The sequence below is a fragment of the Malaclemys terrapin genome, chromosome 23 (genome assembly GCF_027887155.1).
Source record: "Malaclemys terrapin pileata isolate rMalTer1 chromosome 23, rMalTer1.hap1, whole genome shotgun sequence".
NCBI lineage: Eukaryota > Metazoa > Chordata > Testudines > Emydidae > Malaclemys > Malaclemys terrapin.
The window spans coordinates 2,993,405-3,013,244 of NC_071527.1; the positions used below are offsets into that span (position 1 = coordinate 2,993,405).

Genomic DNA, 19,840 nt, shown 5'->3' on the forward strand with positions numbered 1-19,840 from the left:
GGGAATGTTGCAGGGGGATTGCAGTGAGGAGGGGGGACTTCCCTTGAAGGAAGCTACCTGAGCTGTAACCTGAGCCAGGAACGGGGGTGGGGAGAATTAACACCTTCTGCCCGGGAGACTGAACAAAGGAGAGGAGCAGCAGGAGGAGTTGGGAGTTTAGTTTTCGGTTTGGGCTGGGTGGTGCAACGCAGGGAACCCCAAGCTGGGGTCTAAGCTCCCTGAACCTCCCCGAGGGACCTAATTGAGGGGGGGTCTGGTCGTACCTACACGCTCTGCTTGAGACTGTGTTCCTGTCCTTAAATAAACCTTCTGCTTTACTGGCTGGTTGAGAGTCGCAGTGAATCTCGGGAAGAGGGGTGCAGGGCCCTGACTCCCCCACACTCCGCAACAGGGTGTAGTGGTTAGAGCAGGGGAAGCCATCAAGTCCATCCCCCCGGCGTGCTACTGCCCTCCCCGGCCAGGGCCCTGCCCTGCGGTACCTTTCAACCAGGGCACTCAGCACCGAGTTGAGCCGCTCCAGAAGCCGGGAGAGCAGGTCGGAGCCCAGCTCCCCACCGACCGCCACCACCTGCTGCTGCAGCTGGAAATAAATGTCCACCAGATTCTCGCACCTGCCGAAAAAGCAGCCGGGCAGGGGACACGTCTGAGCCGACGAGGACGGCCCAGCTATGGTCCCCGAGCTGGGGCCGGAAGCCAGTCTGTGCCGACGGATCCCACCCAGTCTCAGGAGCGCCACCTAGTGCCCAACAGACCAGGGGCTCTGGGAGAAAGGCGGCAGCTGACCTCTCTGCATCTCAGCTTGACACCCCCCTCCCCGGTACCACCAGTCCAGCCAGGAGCCCTTCCTACCCTCGGGCAGGAGGGAGAGGGGCTCGGATCCCAGTGGGGCCACCAGCAATGGAGCTCGTGGATAGCACAGGCACTGGGAGAAGGAGGGGATCGGAGCCCCTCTGGAGCCCTCGAGGAGTGGGGAGAAACGCCTCCGCTCCGCCCTCCCCGACACCCCCTGGGGCTCACCTCTTCTGGAGCGGAGCCAGGTTCTCCTCGAAGACAGCCCCGTTCCCCGCCAGCTGCTGCTGCCGTTTCCAGATGTGTAGCCTCTTCAGCACCTGCAGCTTGGCACCTTCCAGCTCCTTCACGGCCTCCAGGATGAGAGCGGGCAGATCCTGGGGTGAGGCAAGACGGGCGGCTTGGCGGGGCGGAGGCGACGAGCCAGCCGGACGGGGCCCGGTGCGGTACCTGGCCCCCCCTGCCTTGGAGCGACGCGTGGGCCTGCCCCCCACTGCAGCAGAGCCCGGCGGGATGAAACGGGCCAGGGATGGAGCCGCTGACACCAAGCCACCTTGGCCCCCTGCCCCACACGCACATCCTGGGGAGAAGGAGGGCAAGGTGCCCTGGCCGGCCCCCATCCCTGCCCTCCCCACCAGGCCTCAGCGGAGGGGCCTGCACCAGCGAGAATATGGCAGGCTGCAGTGTCACCCCCCCCGCCCCCCCCTGCATCCACTCACACACCAGCTGACTGTGCAATGCAGTTTCCGGCCGCCTTTGCATCACTGCAGCAGGACCCCAGCTGCTCTTCGCTGACGGCTTCCCAAGGCTGCAACTGATCACGTGTAACCTAACCCCTACACCCCCGCCCCCCACGCCTCCCCCCCACACACACACACGCCCCTCGACCCACGCCCTGCGTCTCCCTTGGGAAAGCCAGAGTCTTTGCATCCCCCCTCTCTACAAGCGACCGGATCTGTGCTCACCGGTCGGTCCGGCTACCCCAGCACCAGCCCCCCCACCCCATTTCCAGCCTTGTCATTCCCCACACCAGCCTCCGTTACTCACGTTCCCCTGGAGTTTCCCGTCTGTCTTCAGCTGGGACTCCTGCAGCTTTGTCTGCCGGCAGGCTGCGGGAGGGGGAGTTGTAAAGCCCTGGTTAATAGACGAGCCCAGAAAACAAAGTGCCGGGGGCTGCTTGGCGGGGTTTCCGGGGGCCCGATCCCGAGGGGAGAGGAGTCGGGCGCAGCTCTCAGCGACAGGACTTGGCTCAAGCTGCAGCGGATCATGCTGTCTGCTCAGGATGGTTCCTGGGTTCAGTCCCCAGCCCCGGCCCCGCGATTCGCTAGCTGGGGAGAGAACCCCGGAAACGGGAGCGGACGCCAGGACGATACTGAGCAGCTGGAGGGGAGAGATGGGGGGGCAGCGGGTGCTGATCGGGGGGAGGTTAAACGAGCCGCAGCCACATCTCCCACACGGGGCTGTGATTGTCAGGAACGCCGCGTGGGGGACGGGGGGCTCGGCCCGGCAGAGGGCCAGGCAAAGGGACAGGAGAGAAGCCGGCTCCCTGCTCTGAGCGGGGAGAGGGGACGTGTCTGGGGTCGGGACATGGAGCGGAGCGGGACTGAAGGGAGAGAGAGAAAATGGAGCTGAGGGACCAGCAACCCCCCCCGAAGGAAGAGCTGGGGGGCCACATGCCTAGCAGGGAGGCCGAGCTGGGCTGGGGGCACATTTAGAACCAGGCAGGGTGGAGGGAACAAATCCAGCCGGGGGCCAGATGGCTCTGGCGGGGCCTGTCCAGCCGTTGCCATGGCAATTGCATAATTAGCGTGGTCACTGGGGTTTGTGTCAGGGAAGCTGGGTCAAGGTCAGAGCTGGGGAGACACGTCCCGGTGCACCGCCCCCAACTCCACCCCCTCTGCACACCTCTAGCCCCGCCCACCCGCTGCCGTCCAATCCCCTTCCAGCCCCTCCCAACTCCACCCCCTCTTCACTCCTCCAGCCCCTCCCACCCTCTCCCCCGCCAATCCCCTTCCAGCCCCTCCCACCCTCTCCCCCGCCAATCCCCTTCCAGCCCCTCCCAACTCCACCCCCTCTTCACTCCTCCAGCCCCTCCCACCCTCTCCCCCACCAATCCCCTTCCAGCCCCTCCCACCCCCTCCCACCCTCTCCCCCGCCAATCCCCTTCCAGCCCCTCCCAACTCCACCCCCTCTTCACTCCTCCAGCCCCTCCCACCCTCTCCCCCACCAATCCCCTTCCAGCCTCTCCCACCCTCTCCCCCTCCAATCCCCTTCCAGCCCCCACAACTCCACCCCCTCTGCATACCTCTAGCCCCGCCCACCCTCTGTCGTCCAATCCCCTTCCAGCCCTTCCCAACTCTGCCCCCTCTTCACTCCTCCAGCCCCTCCCACAGCCTCCCCTCGCCCCTCTCACCTCTGGTCCCCTCTCCCATCTGCTTCCACCGTTCCTGGAGCACCTGGATCTCCCCAACTCGGTGCTGGAGCCTCTGCAGGTCCAGCCCGAACTTCAGCTCCTCCTGCCTGCGGTGGAAGCTGAGCGGCAGCTGGCGATCCTAGGGGAACGGCAAAGGGGGTGGGGGTGAAACGTGGGCTGAATCTCCCCCCCCCACTAGCCCCCCTGTGGCGGGACGACCTCCCCATCCCCGCAGGGAACCGGGTCCCCCACCGGGATCCTGCGGCTTTTTAAGCTCTGATGCTTTGGCGTCAGGCATTTCCCTAGGATGGCCTCATTTACCCAGAGGTGAGCGATCATCCCACAAACCACGTGGCCGGAGCCGCTGCTGGCTGTCCCGTGGCTCCGAGACCCACGTGGGACCAGCAAGGAGACCACAAGGCCCTTTGTAATCCAAGGGGCATCTACCTAGCCGTGCCCCCGCAGTCCCCTGGGAAATCACCTTGTACAGATCCCTACGCCCGCCAACTGATAACGGGCCAATGGGGCTGACAGGCACATGATGCACCCTCCGTCTAGGGCCCAAATCCTCCCCAGCCTACGCACAGGCTGACGGACACCATCTGCCACCCAGCTGCAGAGGGGCTGGGCAAAGCTACAGGCTGGGATGGAGGACAAGGTGCCGTCGCTTAGCCTGGGTGTGTGCACGTGCAGGCGTGAGTCACTGACCCGTTTGAGCAAGGCAGCTCTCTCGCCCTCCAGAATTCCTTTCACGATTGCCACCAGCCTCAGCGGGTCTCTCCGATACGTGTTCTGGAACAGCGGGGTGGGGACATGGTTAGCATTCATAGCGGGAGAATTCCCACACTCCCCCTGCCTCCAGCACCCTGCGTCCTCAGTCGCACTTGTGCAAATTGGTGCAAAACAGCACCTGCTCGTGGGCGCGAGTGGAAAATTCCGTGGCTGCGGGTCTAACCACAGCTAGGCGCCCACAGGTCTTTGTCTCCCACAGAGGGGCTGATAAGGCCGCTATAGATACCAGTGTTTCAAACGACAGAGGCTCAGGGTTTGACCTCTGTAGGTTCAAATTCGGCTGTCGGCCCAAGTGGGGTTGGTTACAGGGTTGGGTGAGAAATGGTTTTCCCATCTCACAAGAGTTTGAGGTTTCAGAGTTTTTCCTCTGAAAATTCAAAATCTTGAACATTTTTGCCAATCAATAATCCAGAAAAAAAAAAAAAAAAAAAAAACCAACCCTGGAGTGGCTCAGTCGGAAAGTTTCATTTCAACAGCTTGAAAATGTTTTGTTTTGATTTTGACTTTTTAAACGGAGACATTTATTTTGTTCATATAAAATAACTAAAATGGCAAAAGCAAAAAACTTGTTTCGAATCGACGGGGGGGGAGGGGGGCGGAGAATCAAAAACCATTTGGCAAGTTTTCAAATCAGGAGCTTTGTTGAAATGATCCCCTGTCTCGTGAACGATTTCCGTTCTAAGGAATTGACGTTTTCTGACCAAAAAGCATTTCAGCTCAAATTTCCTGACGTGCTCCAGTTGGTTTTTTGACCCTCTCGGAATATTCCAAACAAGCTAAATATCAAAACCGAAAAGTCTGTTGTAAACGTTCCAAGACTGGCCACCCAGCAGCTGTGATTTTAAGCTACTGAAGACTCTGATATTAGCACTAAAGTACTCCAGGCACGTAACATAAGATAGAGCTAATATTTCAAAATATATCTTCAGGAAAACCCCAATCGTTTACGGAAAGCCCTGTGTCCATGTACTGCTCATGGCCCAGTCAGGGCTTACATTTCTTCCAGGGAAAAGGATAGTTTGATCCAAGATTTAATTCCCTCTTTGTATTGAATAGAACTCAATGATTTTTTTTGGTGGGGAAATTTCAAAGATTTTTTTTTTTAATTTCCTAGGAGGGAAAAAAAAAAAAGATGTCATTTGATCGATGAAAACCAAAAACTTTCCAAGTTTTCAGTAAAAACAAAACAAAACACACTTTGGTTTTTGAGAGCCAACCCCACTCCCCGCAACATTTTAAATAAAAACTAAACCAAAAATCCCACACATTTTTAATCAAAACATTGGCAGTCATTAAAAAAAAAACCCAAACCCAAGAGCGTCACCCAAAATGCAACATTTGCTTGGCCCCAAAAAAGTCATTGGGGGGAGGGGGTAACATTGGCTGTAATATTTGATGCTGCAGTGGGAGGCGCTGTTGAGCGTGAATGTTAAATGGTGTCCAGACCAAAGCCATGGGGGCAGGGGGTTGGCTGGGGGGCTATAAACCAAAATAAATATCGATCCCCTGAGCAGATGTGGCCAGGGTCCCTTTGCCCATACTTGTGCCCTGGAGAGAACAAGTTAATTCATTGGCTCAGTCAGTCCTTGGCTGGGGGATCTGTCCTGCTGGGAGCTGAGCTGAGTCCCTGTAAACTCATTGCATGTAGAACAGGGAGGCCCATGCAATAGCTATCAGAGGAGAACAGCTGTTGACCGCTGATGCTCCAAGGGGGATTCAAACCGGCAACTCAGGCATTCCTGGCTCCCTTTGCCATGTAACACACTCCCAACCATGGCTTGATGACCCCCCCATGCTGTTTCCATAGCAATACCCTGACCCCCCCATTCACACACACCCTCCAGGCCATACCTCCAGGTTACTAATGTGCTGGAGGACCTGACATTGCTGCCCGTTGCCACCGGCAAGGCTGCGAAGCTTTTCCACCATGGCGGAGAGCAGTGCGCCGGCCGCGCTGGTGCAGAAGGAGTCGGCGCCGGTGATGAACTCCCTGGCGGTGGAGGAAAGAGAAAGTGAGGGAGAAATGAACGAGTGAAAACATCCCGGCCTCCCCTGGCCAGGCCAACTGGAAGAACCCAACCTTGACTGGGATGTCTCACGACTTCGGGGCCCAACTCGGGATTTTCTGAGCGGGAGACACTGCTCCGCTCCTCCAGGAGGAAGGAACCACTCGGATTCCTCCTGCCGTGAGCTTCCGCAGACAAGCTGGGAGGCCCAGGCGAGGCCGGGCAGCGGGGCGTTCGTCGTAGGCAGTGGGGCGGGTCCTGAGTGGCGCGGGATGGGCGTTCTGCACTCACCACGGCTGGTTTTCCAGCCAGTCGGCCAGCAGGTTGCGCAGGTCGCATGGGAACTCCCCGAAGAGGCTGCTGAAGTGCTCCGGAGGCATGTGCGAGACGAGGCTCCACAGAGACATCTTGGAGCCGGCCGCCTACGGGGCTAAAAATAGACAGGAGAGGGCGGCGTGAGCCAGGCCTACAGCTATCCATGGTTAACCCCTCAAGCCTTCCCGGCAAACGACCCGAGTCCCTGGCTTCTCCCTCAGGGACCCCTGGGAAGAGCAGCGTGGCCGAGTGGAGAGAGAGAGAGAATCCTGAACTAGACCTCAGGAAACACGGGCTCTATTTCCAGCTCTGCCGCTGACCTCCTGAGTGGCCTTGGGCAAGTCACTTCCCCTCTCCATGCCTCAGTTTCGCCCCGTCTGTGAATTGGGGGATAGTGCTACTGACCTCCTCTGCAAAGTGCTTCGAAGAGAAGAGCTCAGCATCGCTATTATGTGCTGGGGCCAGCGACAAATTATAAAGAAAGAATGGGTGACCCGGTTAGACCCTGGTTCAATTCCCTGCTCCGCCGCTGCGTGACCTTGGGAAAGTTTCCCCATCTCTACAACAGGGAGAATAGCACTGCCTCACAGGGGAGATTGTGGGGATAAATACCTCAAAGGTTGATGCTCAGATACTACAGTAATGTAGGGGGGCAGAGAAGTACCTAAGACAGGTCTAGATAGGTCAGAGGGAGTTGGGGCATGTGGGGCTGGCAGCACATCTGTCCCATCTAGCCCTGCTTAGCTGTCACTGGGACCCCCCTATCGGCTCAAGTGGCGGACAATAATTTCCAAAGCTTGTTACCCCCTGCCCACCCACCTCCCTTGCACCAGTCCTCCCTTATCTCCCCCAGCGTGGAAGCATCTGGCCCCTGGGGAGCGCCCCCTCCCCCCGCCGCCCACCATCCCGGCAACACTTAACGAGGTGGTGGGATTCACTGGCGAGATTTCTTGGAACCCAAGAACGCACGACCGTTTATAGAACAAGAGCTGTAATGGGAAGAGTTGTGGCCGGGCTATAAATCCTCATGGTTCAGGACAAATGCCACCCTCTAACTTCTGGAGGTCAGGAAGAAACTTCCCCCAGAGACAGGTTATTCTCTATCTGCTTCCTGCAGAGGTTTCGTCACCTCCTAAAGTCTCAGGTCCTGGCCTGTGGTGGAGACAGACAGATCAAGGATCCGGACCAGTCTTGCATTCCTTGTGTCCCCTGATTCCTCCCAGGGTTCAGTAGTGGGGCAAGTTCTGCTGTCGGTTCCCAGCAGGCAAATCCCACCGGGGGCCCTGCAGCAGGACACTCCGTTTGCAAACAGACAGACATTTCAGGCCAGATCCTCAGTTGGTGTATATCAGCCTCACCACCCCTCGGTTTCCATACAGCTGCTCCGGTTTGCACCAGCTCCTGATCTGGCCCTGTTATTTCTTCCTCTCAGGACAGATCTTTTGCACGTCGCTGCTCGGACGGGAGGCAGTGAGTGGAAACCCTGGCCGGATTTTGCTCCCTCTGGGATCCAAGCCGAGGAGCGGATCTGGGCTCGGGCTACGTGCGAGAGCGAGCAGCCAGGGGCCCGGGAGATGGCGACCGAGGGCCCCAACTAGCGGCTGTTACCAAACAATAACAGAGGCAAAGTACGAGAAGAGGCGGAGTCTGCAAAGACCTCGAGGAGGCCACGGGCAAGGCCAGGAAACCAGACCAGGATTACAACATTAAGCAGCATCTCAGAGGAAACAAACAAAACCCGCCAGGCTTGCCTGCTTTGGGGAAGTAGCTTTGTGCGGCTGACGGGTGACGCTGGCAAAAACCCAGGCCCTTTCTCTCCCTTTGCTGCTCGCGCCGTCGCCTACGCGCCTGCCGAGCAGATGGAAAAGGCTTCTGATCTGCTAGCGTGTGCCACCCACTTTGCACGCCTTCGGCCGGGGGCGGAGGAGTGGGGAGAATCCTTTTGTGGAGAAGCCACTCAGGGAAGAAGCAAAGCCCTTCAATCTCACCTGTCTCCTCCGGGCCTCAGCCCTTGGCGTAAAGCTGGCAATGCCGCTGCCCCGGCGCGAGCTGGGCCCGGGGATTCCCGGAACGGGTTAATTTTTGACCAAGGGATACTGGCCCGAATGCAAGATTGTCAGATAACTCCAATCTCCCAATGCCGCAAGGGCTCAGCCCACAGGAACGGAGCCAGCGCCCGCTGGTAAATACCCTCGGGTTCGCCCCAGCGATCTCCTCCCGCTTTGCAAAGCTCGGTTCAACACAGACGCTGCGCCGTGGGCCTGGCAGTGGAGGATAGCCACCGTGCAGTGCGCTCCGGCCGTGCCCCCCGCCCCATCTACCTCCCATCACGTGGGCCCTGGGGCAGAAAATAAGCTGTAACCCAATCTGCGCCAGCCATGCCAGCTCTGCCTTGTACACGGGGGGTGGCTGGGAGCAGGAGAGCGGGACGTGGCACAGGGCCCTTATGTCAGCACTACGCTGAGGAAACTTCCAGCACTGGCGGATGCGGGGGTGTGACGAACTGGGCCTGTTCTTGCTGGGGTGTGTGAATGCTGACAGGGGAGTGTGACTAGGATGGTCTACATCGGGGGATGGGAGTCTGCCCCAGGGAACATACCTGAGCTTGTAACATGAGAACCCAGGAAGGGGTTGAAGGCCAGGTGACTCCGGGGGGCCCGGGAAACTGAACAAAGGCTGTGGGAGGGGTCGCTGAAAGCAGAGTGCTGGAAGCAGGCTGGAGAGATGGCTGGGAGGCAGAGATGGCTCTGACCCCCCAAGGGGGGTGGGCTGGCATGCCCTGGGACCCCAAGCTGGACCTAACTGAGGGGGGCCCTGTTGTCTGTGCCTGCAAGACCTGTCTTGGACTGTATTCCTGTCATCCAAATAAACCTTCTGCTTTACTGGCTGGCTGAGAGTCATGGTGAATCGCAGGAAGCCGGGGGTGCAGGGCCCTGAGTCCCCCGATACTCCGCGACAACTGGTGGCAGCGGCGGGATCTACTGCACCCCGTGGACGGCGCTTCCTGCAGTAAGTGACTGGGGAGCAGTAAAACGAAGGGGGATTGACGGGGACCAGGCCTGCTGAAGAGTGGGAGAGAGACGGTTATTACCCCTGGGAGTGTGTGACCAGCGAGAAGGACTTTTGCAGTAACAGGGTCCCCCGGGGGGATCGCAGCGAGTGGTCCCAGGGGCGGAGGAGTCTGCAGCTCGACCCTGGCAGAGAGGCGGTGACCTCGAGAAGGGCTGGCACACTAGGGGTCCCCCTGGGAACTGTGGGGAGCTGTGAGCACACAGGCCGGTGAGTGGCCAGCAGGAAGATGTATGCCAAGTGGCTTAAGAGCGACCTGGTGGAGCTGTGCAAGCAGAGGCGGCTGCGAATTGGGAGGCTCACCAAAGAACAGCTCATTGCCCAGCTGGAGGCGGAAGATCGCGCAAATGAACTGATCCCTGTGTCTCAGGGAAGCAGCCTGGCAAATGCAGCGCAGGCACCAGTGTCTGTCCCAGCTGGGAGTGGTCAGCTGGCTGCTGAGGGCTTCCCGAGACCCCTCCTTCCTATGCCTAGGGGAAGGGTGGGGAGGAGCCCAGCAAATACCGAAGGCGCCGTGACCCCCCCCGGCCAGCAGGGGATCCCCCCGGCGAAGCCCGCCAGCCAGCAGAGGATCCTCCCGGCGACGTTCGGCATCCGTGGAGCGGAATTGGCTGGAATGGGAGAAAGAGCTAAAACAGAGAGAGCTGGAGGATCGTGAACGACAGAGACAGCATGAACGGGAGGAGAAAGAGAGACAGCATCAGCGTGAACGGGAGGAGAAAGAGAGACAGCATCAGCGTGAAGAGAGACAGAGACAGCATGAACGGGAGGAGAATGAGAGACAGCGTCAGCATGACCTGGAACTGGCGAGATTGAAGGGCAGCGAACCCCCGGCTGCGGTGAGTGAGGGGGGACCCAGGACTGCACGGAGCTTTGATAAGTGCATCATGGCCCCATACAAGGAGGGGGAGGACATGGATGACTTCCTGGAGGCCTTTGAGACGGCCTGCGAGCTGCACCGGGTTGATCCCGCGGACAGACTCCGGGTCCTTACCCCCTTACTGGACCCCAAAGCCGTGGCATTGTACCGCCAACTGGGAGAGGCAGAGAAAGGGGACTACGAACTATTCAAAAAGGCCCTGCTACGTGAGTTTGGGCTGACTCCTGAGATGTACCGGGAAAGGTTCCGGAGTCAAGATAAAACCCCTGAGATCTCATATCTGCAACTAGCCGTCCGCATGGAAAGATACGCCAGCAAGTGGGCTGGTGGGGCCCAGACGAAGGAGGACCTGATTAAACTGCTGGTACTGGAGCAACTGTATGAGCGGTGCCCATCCGACCTGAGGCTGTGGTTGGTGGACAGAAAGCCAGAGAACCCACGACACGCCAGGCAGCTGGCTGATGAGTTTGTAAAGAGCCGGTCAGGGGGTGGCAGGGAGGAGCCCCAAAGGAACAGGCCCGCCGCGATGCAGAGAGAGAGTCACCCTGGGACCTCCCAAAGGGGGAATATGGGGAATCCCCTCCCACGGGGAATGCCCAGCATCAGGGACAACCGACCGGCTCGAGGGGACCCACGGGACCTGAGCTGCTATTACTGCGGCCGAAGAGGCCACGTTCGGGCCCAGTGCCCCAAGCTCAAGGACAGACTGAGCAGACCGAACCCGCACCGGGTTAACTTGGTAGAGGCCCAGACGGACGAGGGGCAGGCTTCCCACGCAAGAGGGGCTGGCAGCTTATCAACTGCTCAAGAGAGAGAAGGGCCCCAGGCCAGCTCCTCTAGGGGGCTGGATGCCCCAGACTCAGGGTTTTTGGTTTATACGGTGGGCGCGGGGCTGTCCCTCCGGAGAGAGTACCTTGTTCCCCTGGAGGTGGATGGGAGGAAGGTCAATGGATACTGGGATACGGGCGCAGAGGTGACGCTGGCCCGGCCCGAGGTGGTGGCCCCAGAACAGGTGGTGCCCAACACCTACCTGACCCTGACGGGGGTGGGCGGAACACCAGTCAAAGTGCCCGTGGCAAGGGTACACCTGAAGTGGGGGGCCAAGGAGGGCCCCAAGGATGTGGGGGTACACCCGTATTTGCCCACTGAGGTATTGATGGGGGGGGACCTGGAGAACTGGCCAAGCAACCCCCAAAAGGCACTGGTTGTGACCCGCAGTCAGAGCCGGCGAGGGGCACTGCGCCCTGGCCTTGGGGGGGGTGTCTTGCCTGAGGCGCAGGACCCTAACCTGGTGGGGAGGGAACGCCCAGGGACACGGCTCAGGGAGGCGGCAGCTTCAGGCCCAGCGGGCGAGGAAGAGCAGGTGGCCATCCCTGTCCCAGCTGCTGAGTTCCAGGCCGAGTTGCAGAGAGATCCCTCCTTGCGGAAGATAAGGGACCTAGCCGACCTCAATGCGGTACAGACCATGGGACGAGGTGGCCGGAAAAGGTTCCTGTGGGAGAAGGGGTTCCTGTACCGAGAATGGGCTCCCCCAGGGGAAATGGAGTCAGGGGGGATCAGGAGGCAGCTGGTGGTACCCCAGAAGTATCGCCGCCAGCTGCTGTGCCGGGCCCATGACATTCCCCTCTCAGGGCACCAGGGAACCTGGCGTACCCAGCAGAGGCTGCTACGGAGCTTTTATTGGCCTGGGGTCTTTGTTACTGTCCGACAGTACTGCGGATCCTGTGACCCCTGTCAGAGGGGGAGGAAGGCCTGGGACAAGGGGAAAACAGCTTTAGGACCCTTGCCCAGCATAGAGGAGCCTTTCCGGAGGGTGGCCAAGGTTAAAAGGGCGGCTCTAAACCAAGAGAGCCCAAAGCACAGACCTCCAGACTGGAGCGCTGGGAGAAGACCACAGCCCAGTTGGTGCCCCAGAGGTATGGGGGTGGGGAAAGGGCACAGGCCGCATAAACCTTCCCACATGCAAACTGCGAGTGCCATCAAGCACCCCCGACCTAAGGGGGGGCGTGAAACTGGAGGGGCCTGGTGTAATTCTCACCAAGGAATGGGAGGGATGCGGGGGCATCCATGGGAACGGGGGTAGGTTCGAACTTCCCCGGGTCACTGGCTAAAGTGACCCTGCTCAGTTCGGTCTCGAAGGGGGGAGAGATGTGACGAACTGGGCCTGTTCTTGCTGGGGTGTGTGAATGCTGACAGGGGAGTGTGACTAGGATGGTCTACATCGGGGGATGGGAGTCTGCCCCAGGGAACATACCTGAGCTTGTAACATGAGAACCCAGGAAGGGGTTGAAGGCCAGGTGACTCCGGGGGGCCCGGGAAACTGAACAAAGGCTGTGGGAGGGGTCGCTGAAAGCAGAGTGCTGGAAGCAGGCTGGAGAGATGGCTGGGAGGCAGAGATGGCTCTGACCCCCCAAGGGGGGTGGGCTGGCATGCCCTGGGACCCCAAGCTGGACCTAACTGAGGGGGGCCCTGTTGTCTGTGCCTGCAAGACCTGTCTTGGACTGTATTCCTGTCATCCAAATAAACCTTCTGCTTTACTGGCTGGCTGAGAGTCATGGTGAATCGCAGGAAGCCGGGGGTGCAGGGCCCTGAGTCCCCCGATACTCCGCGACAGGGGGTTTCTCAGATGGCCCTGCCCGTCTGGAATGGCACCGAGTGAGACTCCGAGGGCACAGTGCTCAGATACCATGGGGATGCGCAAGAACCTAAACAGAACCAAAAGGGGAAAGAAGATGGATAGCTTGCTCCCCAGCCCCCTGAGAAAGAGCCAGTCCCCCTCCATTTAAAGCTTACATAGAATCATAGACTAGCAGGGTTGGAAGAGACCTCAGGACGTATCTAGTCCGATCCCCTGCTCAAAGTAGGACCAATCCCAACCAAATCATCCCAGCCAGGGCTTTGTCAAGCCGGGCCTTAAAAACCTCTAAGGATGGAGGTTCCACCATCTCCCTAGGGAACCCATTCCAGTGCTTCACCACCTTCCTAGTGAAATAGTGTTTCCTAATATCCAACCTAAACCTCCCGCACTGCCACTTGAGACCATTGCTCCTTGTTCTGTCATCTGCCACCACTGAGAACAGCCGAGCTCCATCCTCTTTGGAACCCCCCTTCAGGTAGTTGAAGGCTGCTATCAAATCCCCCCTCATTCTTCTCTTCTGCAGACTAAACAATCCCAGTTCCCTCAGCCTCTCCTCTTAAGTCACGTGCTCCAGCCCCTGATCATTTTTGTTGCCCTCGGCTGGACTCTTTCCAATTTTTCCACATCCTTCTTGTAGTGTGGGGCCCAAAACTGGACACAGTACTCCAGATGAGGCCTCACCAATGCCGAATAGAGGGGAATGATCAGGTCCCTCGATCTGCTGGTAATGCCCCTACTTATACAGCCCAAAATGCTGTTAGCCGTCTTGGCAACAAGGAAAGACTGTTGACTCATATCCAGCTTCTCATCCACTGTGACCCCTAGGTCCTTTTCTGCAGAACTGCTGCCTAGCCATTCGGTCCCTCGTCTGTAGCAATGCATAGGATTCTTCCGTCCTACGTGCAGGATTCTGCACTTGACCTTGGTGAACCTCATCAGATTTCTTTTGGCCCAACTCTCTAATTTGTTTAGGTCCCTCTGTATCCTATCCCTACCCTCCAGCATATCTACCACTCCTCCCAGTTTAGTGTCATCTGCAAACTTGCTGAGGGTGCAGTCCACGCCATCCTCCAGATCATTAATTAAGATATTGAACAAAACCGGCCCCAGGACCGACCCTTGGGGCACGCCACTTGATACCGGCTGCCAACTAGACATGGAGCCATTGATCACTACCCATTGAGCCCGACGATCTAGCCAGCTTTCTATCCATCTTATAATCCATTCATCCAGCCCATATTTCTTGAACTTGCTGGCAAGAATACGTGGGAAACTTATCAAAAGCTTTGCTAAAGTCAAGGAATAACACATACACTGCTTTCCCCTCATCCACAGAGCCAGTTATCTCCTCACAGAAGGCAATTAGGTTAGTCAGGCATGACTTGTCCTTGGTGAATCCATGCTGACTGTTCCTGATCATTTGCCTCTCCTCTAAGTGCTTCAAAATTGATTCCTTGAGGACCTGCTCCATGATTTTTCCAGGGACTGAGGTGAGGCTGACTGGCCTGTAGTTCCCTGGATCCTCCTTCTTCCCTTTTTTAAAGATGGGCACTACATTAGCCTTTTTCCAGTCATCCGGGACCTCCCCCGATCGCCATGAGTTTTCAAAAATAATGGCTAATGGCTCTGCAATCTCATCCGCCAACTCCTTTAGCACCCTCGGATGCAGCGCATCCGGCCCCATGGACTTGTGCTCGTCCAGCTTTTCTAAATAGTCCTGAACCACTTCTTTCTCCACAGAGGGCTGGTCACCTTCTCCCCATACTGTACTGCCCATTGCAGCAATCTGGGAGCTGACCTTGTTCGTGAAGACAGAGGCAAAAAATAATTGAGTACATTAGATTTTTCCACATCCTCTGTCACTAGGTTGCCTCCCCCATTCAGTAAGGGGCCCACACTTTCCTTGACCTTCTTGTTGCTAACATACCTGAAGAAACCCTTCTTGTTACTTTTAATATCCCTTGCTAGCTGCAACTCCAAGTGTGATTTGGCCTTCCTGATTTCACTCCTGCACGCCTGAGCAATATTTTTATACTTCTCCCTGGGCATCTGTCCAATCTTCCACTTCTTGTAAGCTGCTTGTGTGTGTCAGCAAGGATTTCACTGTTAAGCCAAGCTGGTCGCCTGCCACATTTACTATTCTTTCTACACATCGGGATGTTTGTTCCTGCAACCTCAATAAGGCTTCTTTAAAATACAGCCAGCTCTCCTGGACCCCTTTCCCCCTCGTGTTATTCATGTGTCTGCACAGGGCTGGGTTACTTCATAGTCTAGACCCCAGAGTCCCGGGGGGGGATCAGAACTTCACCATTCTGTTTCTGACCCTCATATGGGCAAAGAAAAGCTAGAGAACAGGACCTGAGTGGAACCCATCCCTACCTGAGTTTGCAAAGAGCCTGAAACAATAGCTCCCCACCATGCTTAGCTTGACTCTAAAAGCCACGGTCACACCAATGAAAGGTGGGGCTATGGTGCAGGGACAGGACTACAGTGTCCCCTCCGAGTGGGTTGTGTCTAGGACCCAGACAGCCTCAATTCAGCAGCGTGTGAATTCTGTCCCCTGACGACTGTCCCTGTTGAGAAGTTATTATTCTACGCCTCACATGGTAACCACCATTCTCCACTGCAATCTCTGGTCCTGTACAGAACAGCCAGTAATCAGTGTCAACCGAGTCCAAACCGTGGCCCCTTTCCCAACCCTCCTAAGGAGAGCTCCCGGGAAACAACATCCCCTGGGGTTTGTGTCTCTCAGGGATGCATCACAGGCCAAATCAACCACGCAGTCACCAGTGGGAGGGGACATTGGACTTGTGCGTGCCCATCACCAGGCCCTCTCATGAAATCACGCACCCTGCCTGGCACTGCACCAACCCCAGGCGGCTGCTACTCAGTGTTTTAAGCCCCCTGCCGTGCTGGCGAGCCTCAGCAGCCCTGGCCTCTAGTGTCCGGGACCACCTAGCAGATAAGAGACCTACTACTAGCTGCAGGCAGGGGGAGCACTCCCTTAGCTCCAGCTGGGAATCTGCAGTTCCAATCCTGCGCCAGCTGAAATTTGGCCAGCCACGCCCGTCTCCCCGCAGCGCACTGGGACTAGCTCGTGCTGCTTTCAGAGATCAGCCATCCACGAAGCCGTGTGCGTCTGCAGCGGCTGGCGCGCGCGCCTTCCTGCTGGTTTCCCGGCTCCTGCTCCCTGCCCCCTGGGGGGCGTGCGGCCGCTGCTCATCACGTTCCGGTCAGCCCGTTGCGGTCTCAGCGGCTTGTTACACGTTTCGATGGACCAGCGACCCGGGCGGCGATGGCCTCGTGGTTTGGGGGCGCCTCGGAGGAACAGCCAGGGCAGGAATCTCCCCCCACCGGGTTCCTCTGCGGGGCAATGGGTTTCGCTTCCCTTTCTGGTGACTGGCAGCTGCTGAAGAGGCCATTTTAATCTCCTCCGCGGCAGGAGGATGGGGAGGGCATTCCCTGAGCCCCCCCAGTGAAGGGGGGAAAGGGGGGAAACAGCCCATTTGGGAAGGAGAGGCGCCTCGGCGGGCTTTCTACTTAGTCATAGGGCAGTGGGAAGCCAAGGCTGCGTCCCAGCACTGGAGGCTGCCAGCAGTTACTCATGAGACGCTCTGACATTTCCTGACAACACGAGGCACAAACCCACCCACCCTCCGGTTCCACGGACCCCTCCCCGCCAATCAATCTTTGGGCCGGAAGGCACCTGGGCTGCAGGGACGGGGGGGGGGAGGGGCTGCTGCACGCCAGCTGGGCCCTTCCCCTCCCACAACGCTCCTTGGAACAGCACATGACTCCGAGTCCCCCGCACGCCCACAGTTCCTGGCACGGCGAGGCAGCTCGCCGCTCGGGATCGGGGGCGGTGGGGTGAGCCAGGGACCAGCTCCGTGCACAGGCCCCCCACCCCGTTTGGCTCCCGGAATAGTACGCACCCGGCAGGCAGAACTTTCTTATTTTTTTTTTTTCCTTGGAAGGGAGAAGCCAGCGGAAATTTCAGGGAAGCCGCTCACAGAGGAAGGAATTCCCAGTGAGTAAAGCCCAGGAGACCTGGGATCTAGTCCTGGCTCCACCACCAGCGTCCCATCACGCCCCTTCTCCGAGCCTCAGTTTCCCTCTCAGCGCTGCGGGGAGAGGGACGATTCAGGCCCCACGAGGCTCAGATTTCAGGGTGATAAGAGCCGTGCGAAAGTTGCCAAGCCAACCTCTCTCTCACAGCCTGGCAGATCCCCGCCCTTGCACGGCGTGAAGCAGACGGGAAGCCACAGATTGTAGCGAAAGAGCCACAGACGGCAGTTCATACGGCAGTGAAAGCCCTGCTGATTCAGAGAGAGAGAGACCGGGGCTTCCCCACGTGACCCCAGTCGGGCCTGATGCTCAGCTAAGAGTCCAGCGCTTGCCTTTAGCCCACACGAGGATCAGGGCAGTTTGTAATCACAGACTCACCGGTGACTTTGGGAGAGATCGGTGCTCTCAGCGCCAGACAGCGCACTGGCTGTGGTTTTGAAAACACCCCGGCAAGCCTGCGGAACTCACTGCCACATGATTTCATCACACCTGGCAGAATTTCTAACAAACATCTGACATGACCCTCATTAGATGAATAATGGGAACTTTAAGGGATCCGAAGCCTTTTTTCCCTCTCCGCTTTCTACCCCTGCCTGGCCTTCCTCTTTTTTTTAGCCACATGAACCAACTGGAGGGTGGCAGCACCCTACACCAATTTCCTGTTCACTTCCTCCTCTTCAGCATTCCTAAATAACTCTCCCCCTGGGCTCGAGAGGCCCGTTTTCCCCCTATAGACACTGTGCTGGTTTGGGTCCCGGCTCGTCCCCATGCCGCAGCAGTTCTGCCCCCAGCAATTCCTCTCGCAAGCTGCAGGCGCCGCGGGAGAAACCAGCACTGGCTTTTCTGGTTAGGGGACTCAGACCTGCAAAGCACCAGGCACATAGAGCTTGGGGACGGGGGGGGGGGACCACATCTAGCTCCTTCCCAGAGGAGTGGGCCTACGTCGCAGATCTTCATCGCACCACACCCGCGTCGGCCAAAGAGCAGCAGGAGCTGGGGACGGTTCCTCCCAGCAGACTCTGTTCCCGACGCTTGCGTTTATGGGCTTTCCCGGAGTGGTAAAAAGGGAGCTCTTTTATAGCCTGGCTCCCTTTCCCAGCATGCACCGCTGGCCGGCCTACAACATCCATGGTCCCCCTGGACTCCAAGTCCCAGAATCCCTTGTGTCCAGGGTCGGAGCTGGACAATGACTTCCCTTAAAGGGCTAGACACACAGACACCCCCGCCCCCTCCTGCGGGGGAAGCTCTTGGGATTCACGGCAGCGGGTGTAGCCCAGCAGGGACATTACCCAGCTGCACCCACGTGATCGCAAAAGAAACACCCAAGGGGCTGAGCGCTCCAGAGAGACGCTTCCAGCTGGGACGTGCTCCTGGGTGGTTCAGCCTCACCCCCATCCCCCCCCCCGCCCCCCGAGCTGGGGATAGGACCCAGGAGTCCTGGCTCCCAGCCTTACCCCACCCTTTCCTAGCCTGCTAGACCCCACCCCAGAGTGGGGGTTAGACCCCAGGCATCCTGGCTCCCAACCCCCTGTTCTAACCACTAGACCCCACTCCCTCTAAACTCAGCAGCGGTGCCCCAGCCCGGGCTGGGGCGAAGTCCAGCCCAATCTCATTGCCTGCTGGAGTGGGTAACGTTTGTAAATAAAACAGCACCTCCAGGGCTCGGGGCCCCCCTCCCTCGCTGTCCGTCCCTCCGCAAGCCGCCTGCTTGGCACACAGCCTAGGGAAGCTGCGAGCTTCCTCAACAGGTTGCAGATTTTAAACGTCGCTTTCACCACTCGCACAGCAGCGGCCTGACCAGGCAGCCAGAGGGCGTGACCCTCATTCCCGTGCAGGCCTCGAGCCCGCTCCTCGGACGCATGGTCCTGCCGTCCACGCCAGGAGATCGGATCCCCTTCCTCACCCTCACGCTCGCCCCCGGCTGGAGAGGCCAGCGGGTCCCAGGGCCGGCTCCCATCCCTCGGCCCCATCCCCGTTCCAGGGGGTGTCGTTCGTCCAGCCTCCCCATTACCTTGTGCCGAGCCTCGTACGTCGCTGCCAAGGGGACGCGTCTGTTTAATCCATCCTGCCCCGGAGGGGGTGGGAGCTGGCGGGTCGGGGCCAGGGCTTCTCCGCCCCCCTGCCCGCTGCCCAGTTTGGGTTTGCAGTTGGGTTTCCGGCTTCGCAGGGTTTGTTGGGGAGCCAGGTGGCGATTGGTGCGGGGAGAGGCTCAGGCAGGCTGACATCAGAGGCTCCAAACTGTAACTGAAAGTAACGAAAGGCAGGAAGAGGGAGGAGGCCTGCGGACGGGGGCGGGGGCGGATCGTACTGTGCCCCGCTTGCAGCTCCTGGGTTTGGCCGGAGTCCTGCCCACAGCCCATCCCTGCCCCTCCAGGCCTCTCCCTGCACACGCTGCCCCTGCCGTGCCCCCACCAGGCCCCCTCGGCAGGTCGAGGACAAGGCAGAACGGCTGGACGCAGGCCTGGCCTGAGCCGGACGGTGGCCTTCCCTTGGCCTCCCAGGTCTGCCAGCGCATCTCTGCCCTGACCTGCAGCCCCTGCTAGCCCAGCCCTGGGCTATCCCCCACAGCCCTGCCGGTGCCCCTCACTCCTGACCCGCAGCCCCTGCTAGCCCAGCCCTGGGCTCCCCCCAGCTCTGCCGGTGCCCCTCACTCCCGACCCACAGCCCCTGTTAGCCCAGACCTGGGCTCCCCCCAGCCCTGCCAGTGCCCCTCACTCCCGACCCGCAGCCCCTGCTAGCCCAGCCCTGGGCTCCCCACAGCTCTGCCGGTGCCCCTCACCCCCGACCCGCAGCCCCTGCTAGCCCAGCCCTGGGCTCCCCCCAGCTCTGCCGGTGCCCCTCACTCCCGACCCGCAGCCCCTGCTAGCCCAGCC

At 59.0% G+C, this 19,840-nt stretch overlaps 1 protein-coding gene across 3 annotated transcripts in view; it reads right to left on the reverse strand.

The window, feature by feature from the left end:
• The window catches only part of STAT6 (signal transducer and activator of transcription 6), a 28,631-nt gene extending 9,113 nt beyond the window's left edge, over positions 1-19,518 (reverse strand). Inside the window, exons 1-8 of one of the 3 annotated variants that reach the window (XM_054012560.1) lie at positions 18,979-19,518; positions 6,292-6,430; positions 5,846-5,984; positions 3,911-3,994; positions 3,203-3,341; positions 1,837-1,898; positions 1,018-1,166; positions 480-611 (exon numbers count right to left, since the gene is read on the reverse strand). In XM_054012560.1, coding sequence (XP_053868535.1) covers positions 480-611; positions 1,018-1,166; positions 1,837-1,898; positions 3,203-3,341; positions 3,911-3,994; positions 5,846-5,984; positions 6,292-6,407 — 821 coding nt within the window. In that variant the 5' untranslated portion in view covers positions 6,408-6,430; positions 18,979-19,518. The remainder of the gene's footprint in view (positions 1-479; positions 612-1,017; positions 1,167-1,836; positions 1,899-3,202; positions 3,342-3,910; positions 3,995-5,845; positions 5,985-6,291; positions 6,431-18,978) is intronic. The other 2 variants (XM_054012559.1, XM_054012558.1) reach the window with 2 other exon arrangements.
• Between the last annotated feature and the right edge of the window lie 322 nt (positions 19,519-19,840).